At 55.4% G+C, this 20,390-nt stretch overlaps 1 protein-coding gene across 3 annotated transcripts in view; it reads right to left on the bottom strand.

The window, feature by feature from the left end:
• PREX1 (phosphatidylinositol-3,4,5-trisphosphate dependent Rac exchange factor 1) overlaps positions 1-20,390 on the bottom strand; it is a 176,521-nt gene that overhangs the window by 37,983 nt on the left and 118,148 nt on the right. For all 3 annotated transcript variants that reach the window (XM_004746244.3, XM_045082121.1, XM_045082122.1), the window contains 5 exons: positions 13,608-13,708; positions 12,162-12,265; positions 11,919-11,968; positions 9,674-9,749; positions 3,348-3,420 (listed from right to left, as the gene is read on the bottom strand). In XM_004746244.3, the coding sequence (XP_004746301.1) occupies positions 3,348-3,420; positions 9,674-9,749; positions 11,919-11,968; positions 12,162-12,265; positions 13,608-13,708 (404 nt within the window). The remainder of the gene's footprint in view (positions 1-3,347; positions 3,421-9,673; positions 9,750-11,918; positions 11,969-12,161; positions 12,266-13,607; positions 13,709-20,390) is intronic.

Raw genomic sequence — 20,390 nt, 5'->3', positions numbered from 1 at the left:
TAGGTTCGGTTACTCCTCAGGCGAGGATGGACTGGCTGTACCCCTTTTACAGGTAGGGAGACTAAGGCCCAGAGAAGCTAAAAGAACTGTGCACGGTCACAGAGCGGGCAGGACGGGGACAGGGGAGAATTGGGCAAGGGGGAAATCCAGGCTCGGTGGAAGAAAAGCAGTGTTTGGAGTCATGAAAGGAAAACCAGCTGCCTAAGGTTCGGGATGCTCCCACCATCCCTGAAGACGGAGGCTGTCTACAGATTTGGTGACCACATGAAAAGCAGGAGGCGATCCTTTCTCTCTCCTTCCTTCCTAGGACCTCGAGCTGTTTGTGTCTTCCTCCCATCGCCCCCACTACCTCTTTGGAGAAAACAAACACGCAAATTGCTGTTTTTTGCCCAGAACAGGGGAGCCAGGCCCCAGGGGCCGGCTGGCTTCACATCCACTATAAACACAAGGCGGACAGACTCTGAGAGTGGGAGGAGGAAGCACCATGTTGCGTCTTGGCTGAAATGTCTGGGGAAAGAGCTGGAATCCCCAAGTCCAGGACCACAGCCAGGTGAGGTCCCACCACCCACTGACGTAGGTTTCCCTCAAGGCCACCGGCCGGGCTCAGACCCCTGCCAGCCCCTGCCCGATCTCACATCCTCTGGGCCTCTCTGAGCCTCCACGTGCTCAGCTGGGGAGGACCCCGACAGCACCAACTTCCAGAGGGATGGGGGATGAGACAGTAGCTTCAGCTTCCCCATATGTGCTTAAAGACACTTCAGGGCCAGGAGCTCAGGTCAGACGCTGCAGGAGGCCCCACTCGGGCCCCACCGCCGCCCTCTGCTCTGTCCCCTAACCTGCATTTTGCAGCAGCCACAACCCTGGGATTTGGCCCTTTCCTATTTTAGCTTATTTCTGAGTTCGTGGCAGGGAACGGGGGAGCAGGGGCTACGCCCTGCAGTTTCTGTCCCTGAGGGGCCCCGAGGGTGTTGGCACTGCCTGGGAGTCACCCTCCCCCACATCCCCACCCGCAGAATGTCCTCAGCCAGCGGCCTTCCCAGAATAGCAGCAGGGGTGGACCCCTAATTACTTTCACCCACAAATGAGAGGTTCTGCCCAGCTGATCGGCGGGAAGGATGGAGCTGTCAGAGGGCCCCGCGGGGAAAAGAGCGGCTTCTGGGAATGAGGGACTTTGATGACAGGAGCTGATGGACGGGAATGACTCTGGTTGGGCCTGACCTGCCCATCTTCACCGGCGAAACGGGCAGCTGGGAGTGCGTCCTAATGCCTAACCCCACAGAGGCACGGGCCCGCTGAGCTCAGAGGAGGAGGGGACCCAGTGGCAAGATGAGGAAACGGAGGCCCAGAGAGACACAGAGGTTTACTGGGAGTCAGCCGAGTCAGGGCTGGAACAAGGCCTGCCGGCTACTAGGCAGGGGATATGCTGGCACACCTCTCATCCTGTTGAAGGGACAGCAAACCCAGCAGTGAGACTAGGGGTGGAAAACTATGGCCCACTGCCTGTGTTTCTAAATAAAGTTTTATTGGCACACAGCCACGCCCACTTAATTGAAGTACCACCTGTAGCAGCTTCAATGCTGTGATGGCAGAGTTGAGTTGTGATAGATCCCATGGCCTACAAAGCCTGAAATATTTAGTATCTGGCCCCTCGCAGGGAGGGTTTGCTAACCTCTGAGCTGGAGCACGGAGCAGAAGCTGGGAAAAGGAATGACCAAGAGACCTTCTAGAATCTCACCCCTCTGCTGCCACCACCAGGGCCCAAGCCACGGCAACTCTGCCCTGGGGTCAGAGTCGCTTCTGCACTGGCCTCTCAATTTCCACCCTCAGCCCCGCAGACATGCTCCATGGCCCTCCTCTGCTCCGAACCCTACCGGGACTCCCAACGCCCTGGAGTGAAAGCCGAAGTCCTCCTCACGCACTGCACTGCTCCAGAACATGGACTGATTTCAGTGCTTCGTGCATGCACATGAGGCTGTGAGCTCCCGAGGACGGGACTCCGCTCTGCCCTGCTTACCGCTCTGTCCTGGAGCCTAGCACGGTGCCTGCCCTGAGAAGGCAAGGGCTGGAGGCGAGCATCAGGAATGGCAACACGAGGGAAGCACGTAATTATTCTGACAGGGAGAGAACAGCACCGTGGAGAAGCCTGAATCTGGGCCAAGTGCAAAGAGGGGACGGAGAGGAGCCGTGCAGCCCGGGTGCTGGGGGAGGCCTCAGGAGGCGCGGACCAAACAGAAACACCAAGTAAGTCGGGGGCGTGAAGCAGGTAGGGCACCCCAGGCCAAGGAAACTGCAAGAGCCAAAGCCCTGGGGAGTGTTCTAGAAGGAGAAGAAACGCTGGTTGCTGGGAGTTAAGTCGACCCGCCCTGCTGAAAGGGTAGGAGCCTCAGGGCTCCCTCAGGGTCAGCAAGTGGGAAGGTCACAGAGCTCTGTGACAGGAGTGCGCGGCCGGTGAAGCCCGCCAGCTTGGGTTCAAATCCCAGCTCCTACTTGCTGTGTGACCTTGAGCTGCTATCTTAACTATCGGGGCTTCCATTTCCTCGATTATAAATAAGGATGATATTAATACCAACATCAAAGGCTCAATTCAGGATTGAACTAACGAATCCATGGGGAGTGCTCAGGAGGAGGCCAGACACACGGGCGTGTTAACTTCTATGTTAATTTGAAATGGTGACCCTGGAACCCGTTCCTCCCTCCTGTCCACCGTCCCACCTCAGGATCATCTCGGGACTGCCCACCTCTCTAGCCCTCTTCCGTGCTTCTCTGGTGGGAAGGAGAGCGACCCATCTAAGGGGTCAGGCCCGGAGAAGCGGTGTGAACGTCCCTGCCCGGCTCCCTTCCTCTCTCACGTACAACCTGCCTGCGCTCTGTCCCCCCAGACCCCTCTCTTCTCCTCCATGTGGAAGCCCGTGGACCAGCCCCGCATGACCCGACCTCGCCGCCCACCCAGAGGTCATGTCCCACCCAGGAGAAGGGCCCAGGAAGCCCACAGATTGGACCTCAAAGCCAGTCCATTTTCCCAGCCAACCGTTACCAGCCACCTTGGTCCCTACTGAAACCCTGAGGTGATGTCGCCATCAGGGCAGAAGAGGGAGGGGCGTGGGGTGGGCTTCCTGAGCCACCCCAAGCCCCCTCGGTCTACAGGCCCACAGAGCGGGCATCTAGCCTGGGGTCCTCCGTGGGCAGGCCGAGCAGCCTTCAGCCCACCACTTGCTCTCTCTGGGCCTCAGCTCCCTCCTCTACCTCATGAAATGCCCCAGGGACCAGGGTCCCTACTAGCTTTTCTGTTCCAGGGCAAACCGCCCCCCACCCCCCAGGAGGCTGGGTGAAGGGAAGAGACAGATTACCGTGGTGCATGAAGCCATTGTTACACAGGCCCACGCCAAGCGCCACCGCCTCCTCCCGCGTCTGGCAGTCACCCTGGAACGGAACAAGAAGGGGTGGGTGTTAGGCGCACCGACACTGGAGGGGCTGAGCAAGACTGCGAAAAACCCACCATCACCCCGAGAATGGAGGCTCCACGGGGGCAAAGATCTGTGTCTGTTTTACATACTGCGGTACTGACCAAACACATCTATGACTATTAGGAATAAACCCCACACAAGAAAATCAACAGTAGCTGAGATAAAGCCACTGTGTATCATGCTATAAATACCACAAAGGAGAAATGGAGATCTGATGTGGCAGATATTGTTGGCTGCCTAGGAATAACCCTTTCACCAGTACCATGCTAGCAATGAAGCTGTCGCTGTTGAAGCCAGCAACATGTCCATCTAGGGGTTCACAAAACCCGGCTCCCTTGCAGTGAGAGGTGGCCAATGAGATATAAGCAGAAATCACTGGTAGGAAGCTCTGGAAAAACCTGTTGTCCCTGCTCCTTCTTTTTCCTTCCTCCTCCTCCTTGGAACAAAGATGTGATGGCTGGAGCTCCTGCAGTCATCCTAGACCACAATACCAAGGACCAAAACATGCTAAGGATGGCAGAGCAGGAAGAGAGACAGACCCAAAGGTCTCCTGAGGATGCCCTAGCAGCTCTAGCCCACCAACCTCTAGGCTTCTCTCACAGCAAAGGAAAATCAACTCCTAATTTATATCAGCCTCTGTAGCTAGGATCTTTGATACTAGCAATGAAGTCCAAGTCCTAACTGACCTAGCTATAGCCAGCGAGATACCTGGGGAAGGCTACCAGGGGATTCTGGAAAATACCTTCTTCCTTGAAAAAAGAGGAAAGCAGTACCACATCCCCTACTGGGCACAAAGTCGCATGATGAAGTGACTAATATATGTAGGTCTAAGGGGCTATCCAGTGACCAAGGTGGCAGACGATGCTGAGGAGAGCAGAGTGAAGGACAGAAGGTTCTTGACATGTGGCATGACTGGTATGGGGCACAATTATCTGCTCAGGCCACTGTTTAGTTGGGTTTTCTGTTGTTGCAAAGGAACACACTCCTAACCAGTACAGCTGAAGTCCGCTTCACCTCTCAGGGCTTTTCCAAGGAAGTGACGTCCAACCCAAAACTGAAGTCATGAATAGTCATGCCCACAGGGCCCGTCTTTGGGGCCAACTCTCCCACGTGGAATGTCGTCTTGGTGGGAGAGCTCCTCAGTTTTTCTCACACAACTGCCCCACCACCACCAAACCAGGCCAGGGTTGAGGACACACAGTCCGTGCAGAGCTACAGTGATGCCATCTGCCCCAGGAATGTGACCGGAGGAGGAACCCAAGGACAGGGAACAACTGGTGTGGTTCTCCCCACAGTGCCCCAAAGAAGGGGCCCTTGGTACCTGCTCCCAAGATGCTGGGCACTTCCTGGTGCCAGTGCTTTCTGAGGCTGGGTCCTGGGTCTCCCCTAACTCTGTGGGCGCTCCTTACCCTTTCCCATCTTCTCTTTTCTTCCCCCGTTCCTTTAGCTAGCCAGAATCTGTTTCTGGTCCGGGCAAACCCCACAATCTCAGTTCATCAGGGAAACCATGTGAGTTGTGTGGTTGGGGATGCGGGGGATGGGCGAACAGCTGGGTCGCAGACAGAGAAAACAGCATGGACAAAGGCCCAGGGGTGGGACAAAGCCTGCGTCACAAAAGGCAGCCTCGCTACCCAGGAGGGGGTGAGTGCGCTCCATTAGGACAGGTGTTTGATCTGCTGTGTTCCCTGCGGAACCCCAATGGCTTAGAACTCAGGCCTGGCATACAGGAGGTGCTCAATAAATATCTGGCGATTCAATAAAGTTTCTGTCAGCGGGGCCACATCATGTAGGAGCTTATGGCCACAGTCAGTGAGCTTCAACTACATTCAGATGGCCGCGGGGCCCGACAACCGCTCATGCAACGGACTCCCGATGCGAGAAGGGGTTTCGAGAGGCCGTCGCCTCGACTGTCCCCCACCTACTCTGCCAGCCACCGAGGGGCCAGGGAGAGACGTGCCCAGCTAAAGGAGAAACAAATGCCAGGAGCTGCAGGACTCAGAGCATGGGGCCTGAGGGAGCCACTGGCCTCCGGATGTCACGCCTTGGCCGACTCGAGGAAGAAAAATCTCTCCCGTGGGACCCCAGGCCAGCAGCCGGAAGGCTGTGTGCACAGAGCCCAGCCAGAGTAGGCGGCCGTCCATGCGAGAGGCGGCATCCGGAGCGGCCGCCCCCAGCTGCACGGGGCCAGCAGGGGAGGCACAGCCGGGGCCCAGGTGGCGAGCAGGCGCCCGCTCCGCAGCGTGGGAGGCCCCCGGCAGGCGTCTGGAGCCCACCTGGCTTTCTGAAGCACTCACAGTCTGGGCTGCCAGCCCATCCCTGTCCCCCTTCCCACAGGGAGGACCCACAGGGAGGCTCCTAAAGTTAGAACAAGAAGAGGATTCTCAAGTTAACCATGGAATACGCTGACCCTGGACACCTGAAAAGTAAGTCCCCTACCCCACATCCCACCAAGTTGTGGGAAAACCTCAAATCACCATTTTCTCCCCTCCCGGAGGAAGGCACAGACACACACAGCCCTGTCCCGCTGCACCGCCACGCTCCCCTCACCTCCTCCACCCACCCACTAGCCCCCGTGCTGGTGCTCCAGCCCCGCTGGCCTCCTTGCTAGTCCTTTCACAAACTACGTGCCCTCGCCTCAGGGCCTTTGCACTTACTCCTTCCTCCCCCTGGAAGGCCCTGTCCTGGCTTTTTTAAGTCTCAGTGCCGAGTCAGCTCCTCAGAGGACAACCTAAAGTAGCCCCCCCAGCCCCCACTCCCCACCCCCATGCATCCTCTCCACCAATGTTCATCCATTTACACTCCCACGACCTTGCGGGATACCGGTGCTGCACTTGCCACAGTCTGAAACAAACTCCTCCCTTCCCGCCACCGCTCTCAGGAGAATCAGCACCAAGGATTCCTGGTCCTTGGGGTCCCTCCTGATAAGTGGGTGTGGTTTAAGGTCTGTCCTTCACTAGAACATCAGTGGGCGGCAGCGATGCCCGTCAAGGTGACCCACCGCCCCAGTGGCACCCAGCACTCAGGGAGCCACAAAACATCTCTACCCAGAACCACCTGGGATGCCAGAGGCAAAGGCAGAGCTGGGCCGGGTGACAGAACACTGGCGGGGGGGGGGGGGTGGTAATGGATCCAGGGCTGCAGGAGGCTCCCCGCCCATGACTCGGGAAACGGGAAACACCAGGACAATGTCCACAGATGCCTCTTATTATTGAGGTTGACCCTCAAGGGTCAACCCAGAGGCGGTCGCTCCCCTTATCCCATTTAACAGATGAAGAACCTGGGGGACAGACGGGCTTGCAATTGCCTTAGGTTACACCGTGAGGTTACACTCACCTGGGGGCCAGACCCTTCCCCCCACCACCATGTTATGGAAATGGAGGCTCCAAGAGGACAAGTTAGTCGCCCATCGCTGGGGCCAGGGCTCCTGACAAGTGCCCATGGATGCTTTCTTTCCTCTGCCAGTGCCTCAAGCCACCAGCCCGCTGGGTCCCCAGAACCTGAACCGGTCGGTGCCCAGTACACAGTAGGTGCTCAAAGAAAGGGAGAAGCTAATTAGCCCTCTTGTTGACTTGCTCCACACCCTCCCCCAACTGTTCATTTTAAATACTGCCAAAGCTGACCAGGAACGGAGGTCTGGAATGCCAATCGTGCCCCGCCCTCCACCCCCCCATGGGGGAGTCCAGTGGGCACCCCAAAGACAGTGCCTTCCCGCATCAGAGGAGAGCTCTCTATCTTCCCAGGCAACTGGGGACTCCTCCCCCAGTCTCCCCATCCCCGTAAAGGGTACCTCCCGCCTCCCAGTGCACCAAAGCCCCAGGACGCATCCTTGCCTCCTATCCTGTCCCATAGCAGAGCACCCTGTGCACCCCATCTCCAGGCATTTCTCAGACCCACTGACATCTCAGCATCTCGGGGACCCATCTCACTCCCAACTCAGGCCAGGGACTCACCACTTAGGGCAGAGCCCACATCACGCTTCAGAACCCACACACAGCCGTGAGCACCAGTGGAGCTTGGGAAACATGAGGCCACAGAAAAGGCTGAGCTGGGGAGAAGCAGCCGTTTCTGAGAGCCCGGACCCAGACAGGTCTAGGCTCCAAGCAAAGAACCCAAACCACAAAGGAAATCACCCTGTGTCACCCTCACCTGGGGCAGAACACTCCGGAGGCGGGACTCCATGGATTTGCAGCCCCCCCACCCTGCCCCCTACCCTACACCCCACCCCCTGCTGGTTGTTTCCTGATCTCAGTGTTCCTGCACCCCCAAAGCCCCTGCAGGTTCTCCAGCCTTCCATATTCTCCAGCCTTCTGTACCGCGTGTAATCTGGAGCCGCCTTGAATCCCTCGTGCGGGAGATAAGGAATTACAACAACGTCGCCTTTACTGAGCAATTCCTCTGTGCCAGGTGCCAGTCTAAGCACTTTATGTGATTAACTCATTGAATCTTCAAAATAATCTTACAGGGAAGGTATTGTTTTTAGCTTTATTTTGCAGGTGTGGAAAGTGAGGCACAGAGAGGCTAAGAGGCTTGTCCAAGAGCACTCCGCTAGGAAGACGCAGAGCTGGCATCTGACCCAGGCCCGCCTGGCTACTAGAAATCAGGCACATGCTGGGAGCTGGTTTCGGGAGCCGGAAGGGGAGGGCAGTACCGTACAGTGGTTAGTGCTCTGCGCCTGCCAGATGTGCAAAACTGAATTCCAATTCCAGGGCTATTTAAGACCTCCCGGGTCCTAGCATCCCACACCACAGCAAACATATTAAAATACACCCACATCCTACATTAAATATGCTGTTTGGGCCTGAAAATAATTTTTCAAGGATTTTTCTAAACCTGCTTTTGAAGTCATTTGGCACCAAGAAACATTTACTTTACAGATTGGCTACGATTTCTAGGCAATCATCAGGAATTGTGTGACATGAGAAAATCCCACCAGCAAATTGTTTTCAAATGGAATGAGGTTTTTATGAATGCTAAATTTAACAATTAAGGAGGCTGACATAAAGCTGCATTCTGTAAACGTTTAAACACTTATCCGTTTTGATTTCACAGTTGTCTCCTCGTCTTCGGAGCCAATACGCTCTCTTTACAGATTTACAAATGAACACTCTCGCAAGCTCCCTGAAAAGTTCGAAGAACCGAGGTACAAGCAGAGTGAGGCAGGCCCTCCCAATCCCAGCTCTGCCAGTACGGGGCTGTGTACCCTTGAACCAAGTGCTCAGCCTCTCTGGGCCCCAGTGCCCCTGTCTATAAACGGGCTGGAGGACTCCACGAGGTAATGCACAAAACCCAGCCAGAGGAAGCGCCCCGGGAGCAGGAGCCATGGGCCGGCAGACAGAAGTGTCTGCAGCATCTCAGGGGAGCAAAAGCCTTCAGGAAGTTGCAGCAAAACCAAGCTGCTGCCCAGCCCTTGCCCCCTGGGCAACTTCCGCAAAAGGAGTAACTTGGCAAGCTCCCCATGGAGGCTCCGGTCTGGTGCCTCAGCAGGAGACCGACTTGTCCCGGCTCAGCCGGGACTGTCCCAGTTTTAACTGGAAGCCTCCAGTGGCAGCAACCAGACGTCCATTAAGCAGACACTAATAGACAGATAATAATAAATGACAGATAAATCAACTGTGGGCGATCTGTGCAATGGAATATTATTCAGCCTCGCAAAGGAAGGTAATTCTGACCCAGGCCACCATGTGGATGGCCCTGAGATCATGACACTGAGTGCCGTCTGCCAGCCACAGAAGGACAAAGGCTGCGTGACCCTGCTCACGGGGGTACCGTGACCATAAGGACAAAGGCTGCATGACCCTGCTCATGGGGGTACAGTGTGGCCAAGCACCTGGAGACAGAAAGCAGAAGCGAGGTTGCCAGGGGCCGCGGGGAGGGGCAAGAGGGGAGCTGGTGTTGACCGGGGACAGGGTTTTAGTTCTGCAAGATGAAAGAGCTCTAGAGAGGGAGGGTGGCAACGGCTCCCAGCGACGTGAGGGGACGTCGGACGTCATGTCACAAACAGCACACTGAACCACGGTTATGACAGTTAAGTGTGATGTGTATTTTACATGAGTGAAAACTAGAGAAAAAACTATTTAAAGCAACTTCAAGGCCAGCAGCCCAGTCAGCTCCTTGGTGCTGGGCAGAGTGAGGAGGCTGCTCCCGCGGGTCCAGGGGGGACAGATCCCACAGGTTGGGGTACAGCTCCCATGGGCTGGGGGACAGCTCACCTGAGCCAGCAGCCAGTCCACGAGCTTGCTCCCAGGCAGCACGGACTTGTATGTCTTCAGGTGGTAATCACGGTCTCTGCGGGAGGAGGGAGCACATGTGAGCACGTCGGGGAGCACGGATCCCTGGGGCTCTCCCCAGGCACATGCTCTGATGTGTGGCATCTAAATTTCCCCCCGGGGTGCCTGGGTGGCTCAGTGGGTTAAAGCCTCTGCCTTCAGCTCAGGTCATGGTCCCAGGGTCCTGGGATTGAGCCCTGCGTCAGGCTCTCTGCTTAGTAGGGAGCCTGCTTCCTCCTTTCTCTCTCTGCCTGCCTCTCTGCCTACTTGTGATCTCTGTCAAATGAATAAATAAAATATTAAACAACAACAAAAAAATTCCCCCCCAGTCCTGGAATGAAGGGTCGTACTAACCTTATAGTGAGTCGACCATTTCTGGGGCTCGAGGCTGGCAAACAGGAGTCTATGTGGCCAGTCACACACAGGCCGACGACCAAGTCTGGCTGGGGAGTTTCTCTAGACTTTAGGAACTGGGGAGCTGGGCAGGCTGAGTGCCAGTAAGTGCTGGCCCTGCCACTTCCTTCTCTAGGGGCTGATCAGGAGGCCCTTCTCGCAAGGGCACAGAGAAGGCAAGGGCTGGTCTCTAGATGTGAGGGGCTCCCAGGGCCTGACCCCTGACAAGGCTAGCAAATGCTGGAATCCCCTCCGTTCCTCTAAGAGTGGACAAGAGCCGTCAAGACTCAGGGGGAGTAAACTGCAGCTGGTAAAAATGAGGTTGTAGGGCGCCTGGGCGGCTCAGTGGGTTAAGCCTCTGCCTTCAGCTCAGGTCATGGTCTCAGAGTCCTGGGATTGAGCCCTGCATGGGGCTCTCTGCTCAGCGGGGAGCCTGCTTCCCCTTCTCTCTCTGCCTGCCTCTCTGCCTACTTGTGATCTCTGTCAAATAAATAAATAAAATCTTAAAAAAAAAAAAAAAGAATGAGGTCACACTCTCCATCCCTTCATCCACAACCATAAGCTTCATAATAAAGAAAAGAACCAATGGCTGGCATTTTTACAGCCTGCACAATGTGCCAGACATCGCTCAAATTTAATCCTCATAGCAACCCAAGAGGTGTGAGCTATTCTTTTTTTTTCTTTTTTTTTTTTTAAAGATTTTATTTATTTATTTGACAGAGAAAGAGAGCCCAAGTACATAAAGACCCAGGCAGAGGGAAAAGGAGAAGCCAGCTCCCCGCTGAGCAGGGAGCCCAACGTGGGGCTCCATCCCAAGACCCCGGGATCACGACCTGAGCTGAAGGCAGATGCTCAACTGACTGAGCCCCCCAGGTACCCAGGCGTGAGCTATTCTTACGCCCATTTCACAGAGGTAGAATCAGAGGCCAAAGAGGTTAATTACCTTCCAACATTCACGCAACAAACATGCACGGGGGGCTACTCTGCACTCTCCAATACGTACCCATTTATCCATCCGTGAATACTAAAGCAGACCTAAAATCACATTCCTCCATCTCAAGGGTTTGAAAGCCACACATGACTCACAGCTACTGTACTGGACCCCACAGACACGGGGCCTGGCTACCAGTATGGAAAGGGCTCTAGGACAGCAGCGCTCTGGGGGCTGGCCAAGGGTCTGGGGACACAGCAGTGAGCAGACTCCCTGCCCTTGGTGAGTGTACAGTCCAGTGGGGAAGAAAGTCAGCAAATCAATAAGGAATAAATACATAACACGTCAACCACTCTCAAGTTTCAAGAAGAAAGGCCAGAGTGAAGTAAGGAGAACAGTGCACACCAGACACGGAGCCTTTGAGAAGTGAGAAGGGGAGGCCCCTTAGATTTGGAGACATTTGAAGGAAGTGAGGTTGTAAATATGCTGATTGATAATGGAAAAGCATTCTAGGCAGAGGGAACAGCAAGTGCAAAGGCCCTGAAGTGGATCTTGTTATCATCCCCATTCCACAGAGCAAAATGTTGAGGCACCAGGAGGCTTAGTAACTCTGCCCAAAGTCACACAGCTGGTCACCAGCAGCTGAGACCCAAACTGGCCTCAGAACGGACACCCTTCACCACCACACTGCAGTGTCTCCCACAGAGTGACTCACTCAGCCCTAAGGACAAACATGAAGGGTAGATGGGACGATTAGCCCATTTGATGGAGAAGGAGACAGGCTCAGAGAGGTTCAGTGACTAGCCCAAGGCCACACAGCTGAGAAGAAGCAGAGGTGAAACTAGAGCCGGGAGAGTAACTTACTTGATTACAGGGGTGTAGAGGCTGTGAAGGCGGCAGTAAAGCCTCACGCCCTGAAAGAGAAAAAGGCAGGGTCTGGGATCAGGCCACATCCTTCAGGAGCCTCCAAGTCTGGGCTGCTGGGAGACGTGGCTCCCCGCACAGAGCAGGCGGGTGGGGGAGGAGGAAGAGCACAGGCCACTGGGGTGCAGGCCTGCTCTGCAGTGATCGTGGGGTCAGGGCTGTGGGGTCGGGCGGCGTCCCTACCTTGGACATGATGTCCTCCAGCTCACTCCGGGCCTTGTAGGTGCCATCGTCATAACGGAAGCGGTACATCACCTGCTCATTCTTAAACTGGTGCTTGTCAGACACTGGAGAGACCCAGGGGTCCAGTGAGGACGGGCCCACCGCCCGCGCCCACCCTTCATCGCCCTGCACTCGGCCAGGCTCTGTGCCACACGCGATTTCGCTGAACCCCTCCACCTTCACTCCTCTGCGGAAACCAGGTCTCCCGAGAGGCCCAGAAATGCCCTGACCCAGCCTGCGTTGGGACCCACCTGGCCCAGCACCTCCTTGGTACCTGGTCGCCAAAGCATGTGTTGGGACCGTGGGTGCTGGGGTGTGAGACCACACAGTGGGGATTTATGGTACCCTCTCTATACGATGGCCTTGGGCGCCCTTGGTGCTTCTTTCCAGCCCTCCCCACTGTGGATCCATTAGCAGATCCTGGAGGCTCTGTCTTCAGAACAGTAACAGTCTGACTCTGCGTCCCACCCTGCTCCAAGCCATCGGGTCATCTCCCATCTGGAACATCACAGCCCCCTGCTAGGCCCCCCACTGCTGTCCCTGGCACAAGAGGCCACTGCGGACATGGCGGCCAGAGGGACCCCGCACAGGTCTGAGCCTCAGCATGGCTCCCCTCACCTCGGCACTTGGCAGCAGCTTCCGACTGCGCTCCGAGCAAAAGCCGAAGACCCCACGGTCCCTCGGGCAGTCCTGAACCTCACCCCTTCCACACAATGCTCAGCCCCGTACCCACCCACATCTCCTAGCAGCACCCACGCCGCCTCCCATGGCAGCACCGGCCACCTGGCAGGTCCCAGGACACATGGCTTCCGCTCCTGGGGCGGAGGGTGCTCTGCACCTGCTGGACCCTCGGCCTAGAGCCCCAGTGCTCTCGGCTCCTCGACCTCTCGGGCACCTTCTCAGAGAGGCCGTCCAACCACCCCCTTGCTTTCTCTCCCCACGCCCCCTTGTACAGCACTGAGCGCCATCTGCATACACAGGTTTTACTTCTTTTCTTTACCACCTACCCCCTCTGACTAGAACATCGGCCCCACAAAGACATTTTCTTCTGGCCTGTTCTCTGCTGTGTGCACAGTGCCTGGCTTGTAGGATGCACTCAGTCAATACTGACTGAATGACAAAAACATAAATGGCTCTTGCTCTTTTTTGAAGGAACTTCTTGTGGTGTCCCTGCTTTGCTGGTGTCCCAGGTGAGTATAGGGCTCTCCAGCCCCGTGAACAGATGTAGAAGGGCATCTGCGGCCCAAGACTATGCTGTGCCCGGGACAATGGGGCAGCTACAGAGACGGGTAGCAACAGCCCCTGCGTTAGGGGTAGCGCAGCACTGCTGGGGTCTGACCTGTGCCTCCCTCCAACCCCCTAACCGTACACCCTTCCCCGGCCCACCCAGGCCCAGCCCCCACTCACCATGGTGGATTATACCATTCTCCAACAAGGCCTGGCCCAAGTTCACGCCTTCTTCCGTCTTGCTGATTTCACCAATTTCCAGGAGCCAGGTAACAAACTCACTGCCAGGAACACGAGACACAGTTGAGAGAAACTCGCCAGGTTTGGGAACACAGAGACCAGCATGGGACCAGCTTGGCCCTACCCACTCCTGCGAGGGAGCGCTAGAACGTCCCACAGGAAAGCAAGGCTTGGGAGCCCACAGCCCTGGGGGTTGTGCTGAGACACTGTGCTTTTCCCTAGGACCAGTGGCAGAGGGGTGGGTGTGACCAGACCCCCAGCCCTGACTCAGGCGCTCTGGATGGGTGCATGGATGGACGGATGGATAAGAGGGAAGGAAGAAGGGTCGATGGGTGGATGGGGGTGGGGGGAGCAAGTTAGGGAGGATGGGCGGATGCACACCTGGGTGGGGAGGTAAGTGAACAGGAAGGTAGATGAATGGATGACCTGATAGACAAATGGGTAGGTAGTTGGAAAGACCAGTGGGCAGGTGGGTGGAGGGGAGAATAGGGGGGATGGGAAGACACTAAATGGAGAGAGACCCGGGCAGATGGGTTGGGGGACAGATGATGGATGGCAACATGAACGGATGAGCAGAAGGAAAGAAGAAATAGACAGGCAGGAAGAAATAAGAGCCAAAAAAGACGACTGTGGAGAGTCAAGAGAGCTCATGGTGATCAGATCATGTCATTCTCCTCGTCACACTCTCCAGTGGGGCTTTCCCCTTACTCTCAGAAAAAGACCCAAACTCTGCTTTCACAATGGCAATGCCCCACGTGAGCCGCCATCCTTACCAATCGCATCTCCTCTACCTTTCACTTATGTTTTAGCCATACCCACCATCTTCTGCTTCTTCAAAAAGATCAGACTCCTACCTACCTCGGGGCCTTGGCACTTGCTGTTCCCTCTGCCTGGAAACCCTCTCCCCCAGCCCTTCATGTTAAGTTCTTCCTTCTCACCAAGCACTCCACACAATCCTTACATCTCTTAGTTTTGCTTTCTTTTGAGCACTTATCCTTGTCTGAAATTGTACTGTTACAGATTTCTGTATGTGTTTTTCAGCCGTCTGCCCCACCAGAAAGTAACCTCCACGCTGACACGGACTTCTGTTGGTCTGATTCACAGCCCTATCCCCAGACCTAGAGGAGGGCCGAAAGCACAGTAGACCTCAATAATTACTTCTTGAACACATGAAAGAATAAACCATCAAACAAGAAGGAATGTTCTGGGTTGGCAGGAAGGTCTCTGGGAGAAAGAAAGGCTCACGAGCCCGATGAAATCAGGCAGATCCAACGTGACTACCCAGTGGGGTAGAGGCTCAGCCAGACCCCACCGCCCTGCTCCTGGAGGCGCACTCGGGCTCAGTGCAGAGCTCAGCCCACTCAAAGTCAGCAGGAAAAGGGAGAGCCGGCAACCGGGCTGTTTCCACGGAGGCAATCTGTGTTCAATGAAAGCAGGTGGCAGCTGGCCAGAGCACAGAGCTCTCCTGCTTATCGAAACCAGCTGTCCCGCCTCCAATTACATGGCCAGAGGGGGCAAGACTATTTTTAGCTTCCCGGTGTTTGGCAGAGCAAAGCCTGCCGTGTGGAGGTAGTGGGTGAGCTGAGGCATTCAGAGAGCCCCGGGTGCAGCCCAAGCAGGAGGAGGGAAAGAGGGGCAAGGGAGCCCCAGGTGGGGAAGAGATTGTTCTAGGTCCTCCACTCCCCCCCCAATTTCATTCTCAAAGTCCCCAGATTCAGAGACAGGGGAAAGCTGCCAGCCGCGGAGGGAGGCAAACAGATGTTGAGCGCCCACTCTCGGAAGCTGGACACTGGGCCTCTGGCTGCCCACCAGCTGTCCCATCGGGGGCCGCCTCTGGCACCAACCGGCAGCCCTGTGGCCAGATGGGGGGCCGGCAGTGTCCCAGTGTCTTCTGCTAGGGGCGGAGGAAGGCAGCCCCAGAGAAGAGCAACTGTGACCCCAAGTTTTGGCCCTAAGCTGAGTCTTAACCCCTTTTAGAGCAACAAGGAAGGTTCGCAGCTTGCTGGGCAAATTTGGGCAACACCCTGTTCCTCTCTGGGTCTCAGTATAGCCGTTCTGACAAGTGGTTCACTCAGGGGCCTTCTGGATTCCGCAGGTGAACCTTCACATCATATGAAATCTCAAGGAGGGATCCAGTGTGCAAAACCAGATAAAACTCGTCTGTAACGCAGGGCCCTCGAGCTCTTGTAAAGGAACAGAAGGGTCAGGCTGGAGGCACCAGAGTGGCTCAGTTGGTGAAGCGTCCAACTCTTGATTTCGCCTCCGGTCATGATCACAGGGCTGTGAGATTGAGCCCCGTGACGGGATCTGCGCGGGGCATGGACCTGCTGGAGATTCTCCCTCTCCCTTCACCCCTCCCTTCCCCCTCTCACTCTCTTTCTTTCCAAAAAAAAAAAAAAAAAGGGAGGAGGCGGGGCCAGGTTGAGGCTCGGTGGCACTAGCCAGGGGCACTCCTGAAGATGCCAGCCACCCCACCATACAGCTGGGAAGACTAAAGCATCCTACTTTCCAAGAGAAGCTGGAAATTCAGCACTTCCTGGGGAATCTCCTAATTGCTCCATGTTGGCATATCGTCCAAACTTCCCTGAAAGCCCCGTGGAGCCCCCATAAAACACATGCATGAACTGCACGAGGTCAGTGGGGCACCGTCTGCCTCTGCCGAGGCACAAAGAAGGGTATTCCAGGCAGGGGGGCTCAGCACATACAAAGGCCCTAAGTGAGAAAAAAGGTTAGGAAACCAGCAATCTGCAATCTACCCAACCAGGACGTAGGGTACAATGAGTGGCAAGAGCCAGCCTTTCAGAGATGTAACTCAGAGCACTGAGCTGGAGACACAGAGAGAGAGAGAGATGGTCAGCCGAGGTTGGTGGGGAGTCTGGGACTCAGGCAAGGGGGCACTGGCTGAGTTTGCATGTGCCCAGCTTCAGCCCTCCTTCCTTCCTGACCCCTAGAATCACTACCACAGGCCAGGCCCAACGCTAGGCACAGGGGATACACAGGTGTCTTTGCCGTCGCCCCAGGACAGTCCCCGGAGCTGAGGCCCAATGTGCCACTGACCACCGGCAGTTCCCTTGTTCTCACCTGTCTCCTCCACGAGGGCAGGACTGGAGGTTTTCTGCCTGTCCCTGTAACTCCACTGCCTAAAGTTGCTTCCTGAAGAACTCCTGTAGAAGCTTCCTGAAGCCATGTCTGACAAATCACGACTGACTGGCTCTTATCCTCGGACACCCTGCACCTGAGCACGCAGGTGGGTGAGACAGTGAGGCCCCTCCCACCTCAGAGCGTCTGTAACAGCAGACACCAATCAATGAATGATATCTAACCTCAGACAAAGTGGAAGCCAAAGGCATTCTTCTTCCGGGAAGCCTTCCCTGACTGCCCCTGCCAGTCACACCACTACATTTAACCCCTGAGTTCTCATACCTCTGCCAGTTCCTCCACCAAGAGCCGATGTGATGAGCTCATCCTCCTCTTACCCTTCTGCTTAGACTCTGAACAGCTTCCCAGAGCACGCAGAATAAAACCCAAGCCCCCCACCTCCCTTACCTGCCTGATAGAGCCCCTTGGCCACGCCCTCACTCTAGCCACACTGGCCTGGCTGTTCCTCAATTACTCAAAGCTCGTTCCAGCTGTGGGGCTCTTGCACCTGCTGTTCCCTCTGCCAGGAATGCTGTTCCCCCAGATCTTCTCATGATCAGCTCCTGCTTATTATCTAGAGCTTGGTTAAAACATCACCTCTCCTGCGAAGCTCTCCCTGACCATCCTGGCTGAAACCGCACCCTGTTTCCTCACCTCCTTAACATCAACCTAACTCACTTCTTACAACATCCGCCGGCTGGCGAAAATCCCCTCTGTGCTGTTGTTTGTCTCCTTGTGTGTTTTCCGGCTCCCCCCGTGGACAGTCATCTCCACGAGGAAGGGGGCTTGTCTGTCCTGTTCCTGCTGGCACACCATAAGGGCTCAAGAAACACTGAATGAAACACATGGATGCAGGAATGAATCGATTCTGTCTGCCCAACGCCTTGTCCCTCCCATGATGCCTCCACACAAACACCCAGATTTTATTCCTTGATCTTCTTCGTGAGCTCTGTCTCTGAGCAGGGCAGAAACAGGCCACCCCGACACACATTCCCATCACTCCTGCCAGCACTGTGCCCAGCATGTCACAAGCATTTTTCTCACTGAAGCCTCTGATAATCCTGTGAGGCATATTTGACTATTTCCCATTAACTGGTCCTTTACTGAAGCTCAGAGAGGTTAAGAAACTTGCCCACAGTCACAGAGCTTAAAGGTGGGGGAACCAGGGCTTGTGTCCAAGGCTGACTCAAAGCCCAACCCTCGGAAGTTATAAAGATAAATCAGACATGTTTTGTATTCATGGATTCCCCTTCTCGTAGTGCAGATGGATATGGAGAAAGGAACTACCAAGGAAAAACAAAATGTGCCGAACAGAAATATAAATGGATACATGCAGCAGAGTGTGGTGGGAGAGAGTCCTGGATTCAAATCCCGATCCCCCACTTGTGGCTGGGTGACCTTGTACAGGACCTCTTCCCTCTCTGTGCCTCAATTCTCTTACCCTTACAACGGGGATGATGGCAGTGACCTTCCCCACACCGTTGTATGTGGGTTAAGAGGCAGAGCCACCTGCCAGTGTCTGGAGTGGAGAAAGGGAGATAATTAACGTCTTGGCGGCTACAGGTCTCTTCCACCTGAAGGGACCAAGGATGCTCCTGCAGGAGACTTGGGAGCTGAGCCCTGGCGGGGAAGGAGGAAGGTCACGGGCCCTAGGGCTGGGCAAAGAGCTATGCAGAGAGAAGAGCTTTATTAGAACAATCTTTTGTAGGAAGTCTGGTCCTTAGGGCCCCGATGATTATAAAACAAGCTTCAATCCTGGCCCTGTTTCAAAGAGGCGGTAAAAGAAATCTCCCTAATCCTTCCTGAAGAGACAGAACACTCTGCTGAGACTCTAATCATGGGCAGGTGATCCCATCCGGCTGCACTGAGCTCCCCAAGGGGCTTGGCAGGAGGCGGAGAGGTCGTCTGACCCAGGGTGGAAGTAAGACCCCTTCAGAGAGAAAAACCTCCTTTCTGTCCAGGGATTAAAGACCAGCTGATGGAGACGAGCCAAGCCGCCCCTGCCTCGCCTCCCGCAAGTCTGGGGCCCAGACTTCTCTCCATACACCCTCCCGGAGCTCACAGCTGGGGTGGCAACAGGGCACCCCTGACCCAGGGCAGCCCCCAGCCACTGCTTAGGAGCCCAGCCACCCCCCAAATCTCCTGCCTGCTGCCCCTTCCACCATAAGACCCGAGCTGTGACCAAGGAGCTCAGCCCCAGCTCCACACCTGGTCTCCGAAGAGGCAGGTCAACGCTGGCCCTTGAACGTCCTCTGGGCATTTCCAGCTTCGCTGTCCAAACCTGGCTGCCGCTGGGCCCTGTGTCTGCATCTTTGCCTAGCTTCCAGGACGCCACACTCGCCCCGGGTGCCTCCTGCCTCTTTGCTTGCTCCCTCTTGGGCTCCTTCCTCCCGACGCCAGCCCCAAGGTCCAGTACCTGCCTCTGCTCTCCCCACATGTCCCCTTGCAGATTTCAGTCTTATGGCTTTAAAAACCATCAAAATGTTCTGATGGCACCTGGGTGGTTCAGTCGGTGAAGCATCGGCCTTCAGCTCAGGTCATGATGATCTTGGGGTCCTGGGATCGAGTCCCACATCAGGCTCCCTATTCAGCAGGGAGTCTGCTTCTCCCTCTCCCTCTGCCTTTCCCCTCAGCTTGTGCTGTCTCTCAAATAAATGAATAAAGCCTTAAAAAAAAAAAATTAGGGGTGCCTGGGTAGCTTAGTGAGTTAAGCCTCTCAGCTCAGATCATGATCTCAGGGTCCTAGGATCAAGCCCCACATCGGGCTCTCTGCTCAGCAGGAAGCCTGCTTCCCCCCTCTCTCTGCATACCTCTGTGCCTACTTGTGATCTCTCTCTCTCTCTCTGTCAAATAAAATCTTAAAAAAAAAAAAATTAAAATGCCCATATGCCCTGCAATTACTTCTCTAACCCAGTCTTCTCTCCCCAAGTCAAGATCTATAACCAGCTAACAAGTCAACCTCTCCATCCAGGTGTCTAAGAGTCCCAAGAGTACCCGTCCTAGAGGAGCCACCCCCCCCAAAACCTGCTCTTCCATCCGTCTCCTTCCCCTTCACAGCAGTGGCAACTCCAGCCTTCCAAGGGCTCACAATCCTCAACTGTTTTCTCACCCAACCAGCAAATGTGGTCACTTTCAAAATGATCCACAACGCAACCACTTCCCCCACCTTTACCATGGGGGCTGCCTCTGTCCAAATCACCTCTCCCCTGGTCTGAGGCAAGATCAGAACACAGACGCTTATATCCGAGAGCTTTTCAAAGCTTTTGGGAAGTGGATGGGTTATTAGTCAATACGTTCCAAATAAAGTCGCTGCCTCCCAGGCCAACTTCCTTCTCCCCGGCAGAACCACAGGCTCTGTGAGGTTGGCACCCTCTGCATCCACCACCGCGTTGAGCTCAAGGCAGGGCGGCCCAAAGCCTGGCAATTTTGGTGAGACTGTGAATCTGTCTCTGGGTTTAAGACACACCAGTGCTCTGACCCCTTTGATCCTTGGTTATAAAATGGGGGCAAGGGGAGAAATGTTTTATTATTGGGAAGGAATGTATTTCCCAGAGACGTCGGAGGCCCTCAAATCCTGAAAGCTTC

This window comes from Mustela putorius, unplaced genomic scaffold (genome assembly GCF_011764305.1).
Source record: "Mustela putorius furo isolate JIRA1106 unplaced genomic scaffold, ASM1176430v1.1 tig00000592_pilon_pilon_pilon, whole genome shotgun sequence".
In the NCBI taxonomy this organism is placed as follows: Eukaryota; Metazoa; Chordata; class Mammalia; order Carnivora; family Mustelidae; genus Mustela; species Mustela putorius.
The sequence above is the reverse complement of the archived record's forward strand: the minus strand, read 5'-3'. Positions and strand labels throughout refer to the sequence as shown.